We start from the raw sequence: 13,475 nt of genomic DNA on the forward strand, positions 1-13,475 counted from the left end.
ATAAAGAGAAGTAGACAGACTGTGAGTGGGGACCATAGGGAGCACGTGCCACAGGTTATGCCAAACAGGGTCTGTCCTGGACAGTGAAGGTCATACCAGTGCTGTTATGATCTTTCTTACTGGGTCTTGCTTCCTGAAGGGCACTGGAGATATTTTGGTGCCCTGTTCATATGGTCTGATTGAGGAACAAGCTGTTCTTGTCTGCAGTGAGCAGCTCCCCTGCTCAGCTGTCTGCTTATGCTCCTCTTGGCTTCTGGGGAGAAAATGCTCCACCAGCAGGGCTGAAATGGATATTGAAGTGACAGTATTCCACCTGCTGATTAGCCCATCTGAGAGATAAATGGGCTCCTGGATGCAGAGGATGCATGTGCACTGTCAAACTGAGCCAGAGAAATTACTCCTTGCAGAATGCCCTGGAGTGCCTGGATCCTCATTCTTCCCAGGGCTCTTCTTGCAGGAGACAAGGGCATTGTTCTGCTTCTTCATTACCATGGGCATCAACACTGGAACTGTTAGTGGACCTTGACTGTGCCAAAACTTTCCTTTCTAAGCTGAGGCTATTATTAGTAGTGCTGAAAGCACACCTGTCTTGGGGAGAAAAGTGGGTTTGATTTAGCAGGTGGCCACTTAATCTGCAGTGGAAAACGTGGCAAAATCATTGTAGGGCCAATATTGAGTGAAGTTTCAACCTGTGAGGGTATCAAGGCAAACATCAGGAGGTGGTAGAGAGCTAAGCCTGAGCAGCCAATGCTCTTCTAACAAACATTTTAGAAACACTTTAAGTGATAGCACCCATAAGAAGAAAGTTAACTCATGACTGTGATGGGCTAATGCTGCACATGGACAAATGGGTTTGAGAATTTGGCTGAAAATTAGACGAAAGTATCTAATCTTCAGAGCAGCAAGTTCAGGTAACAGGGTACAACAGGAGTTGGGCAATGATTGTCTACCACTAAAATGCAGAGTGGCCAGGTCACCAAAGGGCAGAAATGCTGTGGCTGCCTGTGTCAGTAGGGGACTGTATTTAGTGACCCCAGAGATCCTTGTCAGCCCTGTGGGTGAGTGAAACCAAGCAAGTACGAGCAGGTTGTTGTTGGGAAACCAGCAGATATTCACAATCCAGCCCTTGGCTGACTCACTTGGCTTGCACTTGCTCAAGATCACTATGTCTGAATGCAGGGAGAAAGGGTAGCCCAGCCCACCTGGCAGTGGTGGGGGTGCACATTGGAGCCCATCACTTAATTTCTGTGTGCAGACACTGGAGGGAAAGTGCCATTATCTAGCATGACTCATATGTCAGGCCTCAGATGCTTATTTTAGGTGAAGAAGAATTTCCTTTTGGAGCTGCCTGTTTTTCTCTGCTTGTTATAAACTCAGGCACAGGGTCACAGACTTTGGGTTTCTGTACTCACAGAGTAGAGGTGCTCTGACCTACCTAACCTTCGCAAAGGTGAGGGTTTCATTATTTTTACAGTCCTCGAATACTAGCAGGTCACATTAATGTCTTAAAATGGCCAGCAGAACCTCAAAAATTAAAGGATTGTCACATTTTCAGCAGCCAAAAGAGGAGCCCTTCTGAACATCTTAAAGGGAGAAATTAATGTCTCAGTGCCATCTTGTGGATTGACATGTATAAAAGGACAAGCAACTAGAAGCATGCTGGAGTTTTACAGAGTTTGGTGATGATATTGGGAATTATGCTGCAAATATTATAACCAATCCAAAGATCTCTACTGAAAACTGGGATTGCATTTTTCTGAGAAGATTGCAAGTCTATGGGAACCTGGTGTTCCCAGAAAGCACCTGTCTATTTTTCAGCCCAAATCAGAATATTGATATGCCTACAATTGTAGGAAGCAAAGCCTATCAGATACACAGCACCTTCACTGTTTGCCCACAGAGAAGGAATCCACTTGGAAGGCTCTCTGAGATCTAGGAGAAAAAACAAAGTTGTAGGTCCAGTCATGGATGTTTCTGATACCTTGTCCATCTGAGAAAGATGTGAGATCTCCAGCATATGGAGGCACAAGGATCTCAGGTGACATGTACAGTCAGCTGGAAATTACCATGTGCAGAAGAAACTTGAGGGTCTTGTCACTACTCCAGCTTGGGGCTCCAGGACCCATGGTTTGTGCTCCACCAACAAACATTTTCATGGCAGAGAATGAAGTGACCTAGAAAAGTTTATTCTGTGCTACAGCATAGGTCACAGACCCACAGGACAAAAACCTTCCCACCTAGAAAAATTATGTAGAAACACCCCTGCAAGCAACATGATTATCATCCATCATAATTAAATGATCCTTAGTATCAGAGACAGACTAGTAATTTACTGCATATTTAGCCAGGTATTCACTGAGGTCAATAGCTAATCTGTCACTGGAGGAGGGATTGCCCCAGTCCATAAAACTCTCTCTGCCACAAGACATACACTGATCTATGGAGCAGAGAGGAGAATCAGCTTCCCAGGTTCTTCCATAGAACTGCTGAGTGCCCTGTGGATGAAAGAAAAGCTCCTAAACTTTTACCATGCAGTAGAGGAGAGGGAGGCTAGTCCAGGGGCAGCATGAGCAGAGCACCATGTCCCCATCAGGGCAGCTGGTGACACTTCTGCAGAGCTGTCCCCTCCAGAGCCACACTGAGAAGCTGCAGCAGGTTGTGAGGAAGGTGAAGAAAACCAGCGAAGAAATAGAAAAAGCTCAAGGGCAAAGTTCTTGAATGTTCAGTGGATGTAAGTTTTCTATGATTAATCGAAGGTATTAAAACCTTTAACCATGGAAAGGTAAGAGCACCTGCTGAGCAGGGAGATAGGCAGAGGGAATGAGGAGATGGAGGAGGAATTAGGACAGTAATGGTTCTGCTCTGGCAGCCAGGTAAGATTGAAGATCACTTGAGACCATTGCTGAAACCAAGGTTGGTTTCTCTTGCCCTATATGAGAAGACAGACAGGGTGGCTGGTGGCAAGGCTCCCCGTGAGTGCGATGGCACCTGCAGACACAGGTGCATTCAACAAGAGCGAATATTCCACCTGAAACAATGCATTGTGCTCTTCCCAGCTGCAGACAGCAGAGCATACCAGTTCCAGGCAGAGCATCCTTACTGCAGAAGAGGCATCCAAATGGTCCTGCACAGGCAAACAGTCCCAATCCAATCTGGTTTAAAAAACCAGTACTGAACCATCAGTCAATGGGTTACAATACAGAGCAGAGTCAAAATTCATGTTCAGTTCCTGTAGAAAAGGTTAAGGAGAAAGACAGGCTTCAGGAGCATATCAAGGCTATTGACAGCTCCACTGTTCTGGGGTTAGGCTCTCCTGGGCAGAGGCACAGGGTCACCAATGCCCTCATAACAGAAATATTGCATCTTTACCATACAGCTTTTATAGGATGGCATACAGCGGATGGAGGGAAGGCGGGGGGGGAGGGGGGGTAGACTTAGAAGCTAGCTGCTGCTTTATTGGCTTGTTCATCGTTAACCAAAGGAGAGAAGGTATCTGGGGGTGAAGAGGGTGCCAAGTTTCAAAGGGTAACCTGGCTCAGTGCAATGAAGTGTGCCATCACAACAGGAGTGTGAAGACAGCCATAAGGAGATGGGGAAGATGATGTTGGAGAAGACTAAGAAGCTGTTCAGAATTCGTAACAGTACCGTAAGGGAGATGCTGGCAGAAGCCCTGGGGACATTCATCCTCATGGTAAGGAGGAGTCTGTGCATGTGTGTGTGCGTGGGCATGCAGCCATTTAAGGCAGTGGTTTGTAAGGTCAGTGATTTCCTACCACATCCTCAGGGTTACCCAGTGGTTGGTTGGTACTGCTCACACCTCTGCTTTGGTGGGGTGGTAGTTTCCCAGCAGGCAGACTATCTGCCAAAAACCTTTTGGAGCAAAAAAAGTCATGCAGGGAAAGGGAGGTGGATGCTGGGAGATAGTGAAGTAGGTGGGAAAGAATTAAAATATCACAGAATCATTTAGGTTTAGGGAAAGACCTTTAAGAGTTCAAGCATTAACCTGGTACTGCACCACTAAACCATATCACTAAGTGTCACATTTACATGTCTTCTAAATACCTCCAAGGTATTACGTATTTATAACATCTATAAACCCACCACTTTCCTGGGCAGCCTGTTTCATGCTTGACAACCCTGGTGGTGAGCAGATTTTTCCTAATATGCAATCTAATCCCCCCCCGCCTCCCCCCCCCCCCCCCCCCCCCCGCCCCGCCCCGGCACAATTTGAGGCCATTTCCCTTTGCCCTGTCACTTGTTACATGGGAGGAGAGACCAGCCTCCCGTGGCTAAACCCTCCTATGTAGGAGCTGAAGAGAGTGATCTGGTCTTCTCTGAGCTTCCTTTTCTCCAGACTGGACATCCCCAGCTCCTGCAGCTGCTCCTCATCAGACTTGTGCTCCTGTGGATCCTTCCTCATCTCCATTGCCCTTCTCTGGACATGTTGCTCTTTCAGTTCTCTTTTGGAGAAAACTGAGGAAGAGTTTGGGAATGAAATCAAAGAGTAGTGTCTACAATGCTTGTGGCCTACCCCCGGAAGATCCCACTCAGTGAATGGAGGCTTTTCCTCCTGCTGTGCCATAGGTGTGTTGTAGTTGGGGGCAGTCTGAACAGGTCTGGGGAACAGACATGGACTCTTTTATCACTGACAGCTGCTGCAAAATGAAAACAGTGTTCATCCATCTTCCCCTCTAGGTTGCCAGGGTAAGGAATTTTCCAGAGAAATTCTTTAGAACCATGACCCACCATTAGGAAATGTAATTACAGGGTGTGAAGCATGCCAAGATTTCACTTATGATTTTCTTGCTGCCAATCGAACGGTGCTTATGTAAATCATATATAAACTGCCCCCTTGCCTGAGGGATCTGTTTCACCAAGAAATAATTAAGTGGGTTTGAGCTCCTGGGCTGCTTCAGAAACATTTGGGTAGAAGATTAGAAAGGTTTTGCAGTCACTGTGGGGGCTGGGGATGAAGTACCCACTTCACCCAGGAACTAGAGACTTTGAGTGTTTGATCAACAGAGCAGAATGAGATTCTCCCTCTGAAAAGGCCCAGTATCCATCTGTGCCAATTTGCTACACCCAGACTTAGCCTGGGCTGACACACTTTAGACTGGACAGAGGCTGGCATGCAAAGGCTGGGCATAACCTAAATAATGTGTACTTGGAGATTTAAAGAGGAAAAAATTAAGATTTGTGTAAGCATAGGGTCCCTCTGACACAGCTTTCTGTACCAAGAAAGGGACTCATTTCCAAGGGCAACAACTCCCTGTGCAGAGCACAGTTGCTTTTTATCACATAATTTTGCACATCCAGCTCTTTGAATTTCACTCCCAGGTAGTTTTGCACCCACAGTAAGTAAGAATACAGACATCTGTGACTCCTCTGCAGCAGCTTAGCAAACCATTTTGCTTTTTCCCATTCTCTGTTATTTGGTGGTAGAAGTTTCCAGGAGATAAAGAACAACTTCAGGGTCATCCTGGCAGGGAAGCAGTGTGAGGTGGGGACTCTTCTCTGCACTCTGACAGTTCAAGGCAGATTTTACAGCCTGTAGCTCACACTGGCTCTTCTTTCACTGATCTATGTGTGGGAAGACAGAAAAGGAGGGAACTGCACATGGGCCCCATCAAGGGCTGAGGACAAGCAGCATCCAGCATTGGAACAAAGCATACAGCACCCAACTCTTCAGCAGCACCTTGGCCCTCAGTGAAACAGGCAGTGTTCTGGATGCACCTCCAGGATGCATCTGAACGGTTGTTATTTGGACAATAAATCTCACCCCAGGACTCCTCAGTTTAATGGACAAGCAGTGTTGGTAAGAGAAACCAGGCAGCAGGACTAAGCAGCAGAAGGACTAGGGAAGAAATTAAAATAAATGGTGTTTTAGGACTGTGAGGATACAAGAAGAAAACTGAAGTTTGCATTTGTGCTGAAAAACAGATTCTGTGTCCTATCTGTGTTTTTTTTCAGGGTAGTACTGTTTGTGCAGAGTTATGTCTCCTCCCTTGCAACTCTCTCACGACACCTGTGTGCTCTCCTGCAAAACCTGTGCCTTACATATTTGCTGTCTCTTGGGCTTTGGGAAAATCAGAGATGAATATACAGAATTTGTGTAATTTGCAGACGTTAAGGGGACATCACAAACTGTTTCTGGGGGCTTCTGCTGAGGCAGACTGAGAAGGGCTCACACTAGGGGCTGTACCTCTGCACAGAGCACAAAGTGTGGTCTGTGTCTACAAGTGAGGTAAGAAGAGCAATATCTCTGAGTAATAGGGGATTTGGGTGATGTCTGAAAGCAATGAGGGGAAGCAGACATGAGATAAAATTTGGATGCAGGCAGAGTAACCAGGAAAAAAATCACAGTTAAACAGTGCAAGACAAAACAGAAGTTTATGTGCTGGAGAACATATTAACTTTCTCGTCTTTGAAAGAGATGACACCTTGGATAAACATCAATGCAGTCCAAGGAACAAGATACACTTTCCAAACCCTCAGTGGTTTGTGACCAGAAACCTCAAGAGATGCCTTGTCCTTCTCTAGATTTCAGCATAAGAGCATGCAAAGAACTGACTTTTCCATTCTTACCACATCAAAAGCATGAAATAGAATTCTCTCTTTCAGGACAGGGCAATGTCTTGAATATGTCTTTTCCTGCTGGAGAGTGTTTACCTATAGTTTTTTTCCCTGGTTTTCCTTTAGTCACTAAAAAAACCCACTGTAACTTCTGCTATTTCCAAATATATGTGATGAACAGAAAAGTTAAACCAGAATTTCCTTTCTTGTCTTTTGCTGGAATGTTACCAAAATTAGAGTTGAGTTTGGCAAATAGCTGTGTGCTGCCCAAACTACATATTTAGTCAGTAAATTACATACCAGGAAAAGAAGGACAGTAAAAATTTGCACACTCTCCTTCCATCCACCTTGGATATTATCTCCCAGTGGTCTCCCAGTTCACGTCCCTGGTTTCAGGCTGAGATGTCTGCAGTGTGAGCGACCACTACTGAACCCCAGTTCTTGGTTGTGTTTGGGGTTTGTCTCCCCATACCCAACCATAATGAGAGTGACTAGTTTTGTTTGATGGGTACCAATGTCAGGTATCACTTCAGTTTTTGCAAGGCAAGGTTGTTCTTTGTCTTCTGACCATGGTCACCTTAGAGACTTCCTGTCTTTGGGAGGTGATTACTTTTGCAGAAAAAATATCAAAGAAGCTCAGTCTATCACAGCAACAAGCATACCTTTAATACTCCTTTCTCTCTTTCTTTTTATGCAGGTTTTTGGGTTGTCTTCTGTGGCACAAGTGGTATTAGGAAAAGGAAGTAGTGGTCACTATCTGAGCATCAATATGGCATTTGGCATTGGTGCTACCTTGGGCGTCTATGCGGCTGGAGGAATATCTGGTGAGCAGCACTATCAGGCATGGGACATATCCATGTCTCATAAAGGCCATGTGCATTGAGGACAGGAGGAGTGGGGTGTGAAGGGGTGCGTGGAGGGGTGGCATGGGCAGTCCCCACCTAAAAAAAAGCAGTCCTAGAATCCCCAGGCAAGAAAAGCAGGAGAGACCAGGCACAAGGCATGCACAAGGATATGTACAGAATACTGACCCCAAACTTGTGTTCTGAGCTGTGACAGGGCAAGCAGGACAGGGAGAGAGGAGGAGGTTTGGCCAGCCTTTCCGCTATGGCCAGCAGAGCCAGGTTTCAGCAGCTCCCCGATCTGGGACATGCCAGCATGGCCCAGGGAGACAAGGAGACCCCATAACCTGCTGCTGATACGACCCATGGGGAAGTAAATAATTTATTGTGAAGGAGAGCTTACTGCTGATGTTGCAAAAGGAATGGTATGCAATTTTTCTCCTTATCACACACATCCATGCACAGATACCCTACATCAACTTGGGAAGTGGTGCTTCGGGGCCATGGGGTGGCATCCCTCACATGACAAGACCTTTGCCTTCTGCAATTTCTGTATTCATTTGCCCCAAGAGAAAACATTAGGGGCCCTAATGGGCAGAAAATTAAAGCAACTCCTTGCTCTTGAACTGCTGGAGTAGACAGAGGTCCAGATCTGGGGCTGGCTTGGAAAGGAAAAAAAAAATTCCATGTGAGCAGCCAGGAGCTTGATTTTCTTGTCCTTTTGGAGCTGGTGGAAATGTTCTGGGGAAAGTGGACTGAGGAAAGTAGGTCCTGCAGTCCCAAGTGACTTTTTAGAAGGAGCTGGCCTGTTGAGGGCAGAGGGCAGTGCAGAAAGGATCTCAGCTCAGCCAGCAATAGTATGGTTACAAAATAAACTGCAGACCTTCCTGACACAGTAATTTGGCTTCATCTGTGTCACAAGATGCCTTTTGTGATCTCTGAAATGGCTGGCCATACCCACAAAAGAACAGAGGGTCTCAGAAGGGATCTGCCCGCATTCTGTTTGTGGTTGTTGGACTGTAGCAGGTGATACATGCACTTCCGTTTCACTCCGTCCTGCACTTCGAAGAAATGATAGGTGTCTGCATCTAACCCCTTTTGGAATCTGGAGTAGAAGATGGTCATGAAGGTCATCTGGAACATTTACTGACTCTCAAAGTTTATACCTATCAGTCAGGAAAAATAAATATTTAATTTAGATTGCTGGGGACAGGAGGCCTGAAGAACACATGTGGTTTGCACCAAGGCCACGAGACCCAGACCCATTTAGTCTTCAAAAGCACCATTGTGATACCAACCTCCTCCACAGGAAGTGTTCCATCGAAACACAGGTCCTCATCCTCCTGCCGCTGCTTAAAATGTGCTGAACTACGAGCTATTTTTAAGCTCAGTAGTGAGAAGCCCATTGAGAAAGTCACAGGGAAACTCATGCCATCCCATGAGAGGTATATCTGACAGGTGAGACAGTCCAGTGTCTGGAGGCAGCCTGTGGTCTACAGAATTTTTAGAGGACTAGTTAGGAGCTCTTTGACCTTTATGATTCAGCTGCTGAGAGAAAAAGGGTCATTTTGTGTCTGTGCAGGAGTAAGCCCTGAGAGATTCTTGCTGTTTTGGGTCTGTCTGGGTGATTACTGCAGGGCATGGGATATAGAGCCAAAGAATAGCTTGGGCTGGGAGAGACCTTTCAAGTTCATCCAGTCCAACTGCCCTGCAATGGGCAGAAACATCAACTAGAGCAGGTTGCTCAAAGCCCTGTTCAACTTGGCATGGAATGCTTCTAGGGATGGGGGCAGCCACAATGTCACATGTTCCAAAACAGCTGCATCAGTGCTGAGGCCTCTCTTTGTCTGTGATTTTGCAGGAGCTCATCTGAATGCTGCCATCACCATTACACAATGCGTTTTAGGAAAGATCTCCTGGACAACACTTGCAGCTTATATAATTGGCCAGTTCCTGGGCTCCTTTATGGCAGCAGCCACCGTCTTTGCTCTCTACTATGGTAGGAAGGTGTCTTTTATCACAGAGGTGTAATTTCAGTCAACTCACAGTATTGTCAAAAATCTGTCCTTTTACAGTACCCAGAATGATTTCTGGGTGAGGAGGGCAAGCTCCTGGCTTGTGGGACAGACCACAGCTCAAATTCAGAGTAGGTCCCAGGTATACCTTTGGGAAGGATACACAGTTCCTGGAGAACACAGCTGCTTTTACTCAGGGCATTCCCACTTTCAAGACCTGTCTTCAGCAGAATGGCAGTAACTTCTTCAAAAGTAGAATCTTTTGTCAGCATTTTGTTTCCAGGTCTGCAGGGACTTTCTGATCATGAACTACCATATCTTAGGTGTTTCTGGAGTTCTGCGAGGACCCTGCTGCTCTGTGGAACACAGGTTTGCAGCAGTTTTGGGGGTTTTGAGCTGTGAGCAGAGGACGCACCACCCATTGTCTCTAGCATGTCTCAGTCTCTGAGGGGCAGAGGGTTGGAGGCCTCCAGCACATCCAGACTATCCAGGCTGCCCTGGGCTCCTGGAGCAGCAATAGGGAGCTGGTAGGTGTAAGGAAGTGACTGCATACCAAAGTCTGTGGGTAACAGATATTGGTGAGATCATGCTCTGTGAGGAGTGTTTCACCTCCATCACATCTTCCACTGCCTTCCTTCTCCCTGATATCTTTGCTGGCTGCAACAGGTGGACTTGTGTGCATATCCTGTGGAATGAATGCTGTGCTAACTTCCATAATTCCCACTTCTCCTAGATGCTATTTACGACTACACCAAGGGAAACCTTACAGTGTCGGGACCAACTGCCACAGCGATGATCTTCTCTACTTACCCTGCTCCCAATGTATCCTTGCAGGGAGCCTTCTTCACAGAGGTCAGTGGGAATGGCCATGGTGTGCTAGGAGAAGGTGGGTAGTTACAGGTGCTGCTGCAGAGCTGCTACGGGTCCCCACAGCACTACATGCACAGACACAACCACAGTCTCTTTTCCCAAGGAGCCCAGCATCCAGGCAGGCACCTGAAAAGTAAGATCCAAGGCACCTTGGTGGCCGGGTGAGCCTAAAGGGTTCAGCCTAAAGCCTAACACATGTAGCCTTCTCCACAGCTTGGTCTAGAGGCTCTCCAGACACCTTCCCTGCATGTCACACAAGCAGTGAGAAGTGAGTAGCTGAGCCATATCACAAGCCATCTCCTCTAGGTTCTGGACTGAACTGTTGCTTCCCTATTTGGATTCTACACCCACTCCATGTTCCTTGGCAGCCGTGCTGGCTGCCCCTCCCCAGCACAGAGAGCCTGGGACTGTCTCCACATGAGCACAGCCTGAACTGAATCTCTATGTTTGAAAAGATCCATTGAGACTGTGTGCAGTGGATTCCCAGCTTACAGCACAGTGTCCAGATGCCCAGAAATAGGATAGGGATTCTTCAGGGGATGTGGGGCACTAAGACAACAGAGAAGGAAGATTCACTTCCAATGCAAATCTTTGGAAGCCTATGATTTGGACTCTGAGCTGACAGAGCCCTGGCCTGGGTAGGATGAAGAGGATGGTGGAAGAGCCTAGAAGTGGGGAGTGGATCCCCTCAGTCTCCTGTGAACCAGGCAGTGTCCTTGATGGACAAGAAAGCAAATAAGAGTGATGGTGCCTTGCCAAAAGCTGCAGTTTCAGTTTTGCTGGTGTCTGTGCAAGCAGTCCAAGTCTCTCCAGCTGCATTTTCTGAGGCATAAAGGGACAGGTGTCATCACCTCTACCAAAACTATGCTTCCTGATGTCTTGGGCATTGCAAATCTACAAATACCAGTCATGTAGTCACTGATGGGAAATTCAGTTTCCCAGGTTGAAAATCTGATATCTGCAGGCTGTGCAAAACATCACTTCCTCTGGAGATGATGAGGTTTGTCTTGTGAGCAGTTTGTTATGGTTCTGCTTCTTTTAGACAGGATGTACTTAAAATAACCCATTTCCCTGACTTGAAAGATAGAGAGAGATGACATTGCTGAGAAGTTGGTATCAGTCTTGGTGATGATATTTTTGCTGAGACAAAAATTTTCTTCAGTCCACTTGTGAGGAGTGGTAATATTTGGGTCCCTCCTGCCTTGATAAGACCATGAATCTCATCTGTTTTTTCATTCCAGGAACTCTCTCCTGCTGTGCTGAGCAGCATCTTTCAACTTTCCCCATTCTCTCTCCTGACCTGTTCTTCTCCGTTTTCTGTTCCCGCAGTTTACAGCAACCGTTATGTTGATCCTGGGCAATATGGTCATCCATGATGAGAAAAACAATGCAGCCATCAAAGGTGCTCAGCCCATGCTCACGGGTATGCTGGTCCTGGGCATTGGTCTGGGAATGGGGCTGAATACAGGCTATGCCATAAACCCCTCCAGGGACCTGCCCCCCCGGATCTTCACAGCAATTGCTGGCTGGGGAACAGCTGTCTTCACGTGAGTGACATGTTTTGCTCTGACACTGCTCAGCTTGCCAGGGGAGAAGATAAGCACAAGATAAAATGTGACACTTAGAAGTGTCATGGAGCCTTTTTTCCTTTGGACCAAGTGATGGTGTCACTGCAGAGTATGAGGGTTGTGCCCACAGGAGTCTTGTGCACAAAATTTGGACTACACTTATTCTCTGGCACAGGATTCACCTTGATGCTCAAATACCTCAGTTTGGTATCAAATTGTCTGCCTGTTCACTGGAGATCCAGCTGGATTTTGCAGTGAGCAGAGAGCCAGAATGAAGCTCACCTGAATGCAGGTGGATTGCTGAACAGGTCTCCTAAATTTGGAGTCCGAATTTGCACATGAAACCTTGCCTTCCTCCATCTAGTAAGATGGTGTCATGTTATGGCTTTTCCTATGGTGAGATCATTACCAGAGTCTCCTGTCCCAGATACCAATTTTCCTTAATTCCCAGAAAATATATTTGAGAGCTCAGTAGAGGAGTCACAGATTTTATTGGAAACAGGGAGGCAAAATGCCCATGTCCATCTGAGAGTCCCACTCATCAAGACCACACAGCCCATTTCTTTTGGAGAACAAGAAACCTGCAGCGTGGAGCCACCTTTCCATGCTGATGGGGAAAATGACCTTCTTTCCAGCAGTTATGTGGGGGGACAGTGCATTTGCCTAAGCCAATTGTAGGCTTGGTGCCTGGAGTGGGATAGACTCCTCTGCTCACACAGCTCATTCCCACCCCAGCAGGATGTGGTGGCAGGGCAGTGGTTCCATCTGGCTCACCAGCTGCCTCTTCTGTGTTTCATTTTAGGGCTGAGCATTCCTGGTGGTGGGTCCCAGTCGCAGCTCCAATTCTGGGATGTCTTTTTGGTGTTTTCATCTACAAACTCTGCATTGATTTTCACAACCACCCTGTCCATGAAAATGAACATGAGAAAGAACAGGCAGGCATGGAGACTTCCAGACTCTGATGGCCATGTGCTGTGATGACGCATGTGCAGGGCACATCTGTTTGTCCACCATGCAGGTGGACAGATGAGGGACTAGATTTCAGTAAACCTACTCTGCTTAAACAGACAAACTTGGTATCTGAGATATTGAGCAGATCTGCGTAGGGCTAGACCTTACTGTGACCTGAAGGAATGATCTAATCTCCCTGTGTAAAAATCTACCAAAAAAAGCCAACAATCCCAAAAACCAAAAAACTCAGAACAAAACTCAACCCCCAAACAATCATCATATTCTGAAGAAAAGTAAAGCAGAGCTACAAGTTACCAGACATGTATATATTCATATAAATCAAAATCCAGGCATCAACAGCAGCAGATACAACATGATTTAGTTAATTACCACAAAAATTTTGATCTGGAATATTCTTTGGTGAGAGGCAGATACTACAGTGATGGACCAGGGGCCTAGACTTGCTTCATTTGCATGCCTGTTACCCTAACAAACACCTAGTTTGGAACAGCACAGAAGAGAGAACAAGGACAGTCTAAAATAGAAACATGAACCTGTTGGGTTGTTTGGTTTTTTTATTTTATTTTATTTTTTTAATTTTTTGTTTTCAATCTGGACATTCAGGAAGCATTAAAAAAATTACTAAACTACAGGGT

At 46.4% G+C, this 13,475-nt stretch overlaps 1 protein-coding gene across 2 annotated transcripts; it reads left to right on the forward strand.

Annotated features, from left to right (window-relative positions):
* The first annotated feature begins 3,507 nt into the window (after positions 1-3,507).
* LOC310923195 (aquaporin-7-like) lies at positions 3,508-13,374 on the forward strand. 2 transcript variants are annotated; one of them, XM_083884353.1, is made up of 6 exons: positions 3,508-3,691; positions 7,271-7,397; positions 9,277-9,414; positions 10,164-10,282; positions 11,630-11,847; positions 12,671-13,374. In XM_083884353.1, exons 1-6 carry the CDS (start codon positions 3,590-3,592, stop codon positions 12,828-12,830), a joined length of 864 nt encoding a protein of 287 aa, XP_083740479.1. In that variant the 5' UTR covers positions 3,508-3,589; the 3' UTR covers positions 12,831-13,374. The 2 variants fall into 2 exon arrangements, with proteins under 2 accessions (XP_083740479.1, XP_083740480.1); XM_083884354.1 differs by lacking the exon at positions 9,277-9,414.
* The last annotated feature ends 101 nt before the right edge of the window (positions 13,375-13,475 follow it).

Source organism: Zosterops lateralis, assembly GCF_965231275.1.
Source record: "Zosterops lateralis genome assembly, chromosome: Z".
In the NCBI taxonomy this organism is placed as follows: domain Eukaryota; kingdom Metazoa; phylum Chordata; class Aves; order Passeriformes; family Zosteropidae; genus Zosterops; species Zosterops lateralis.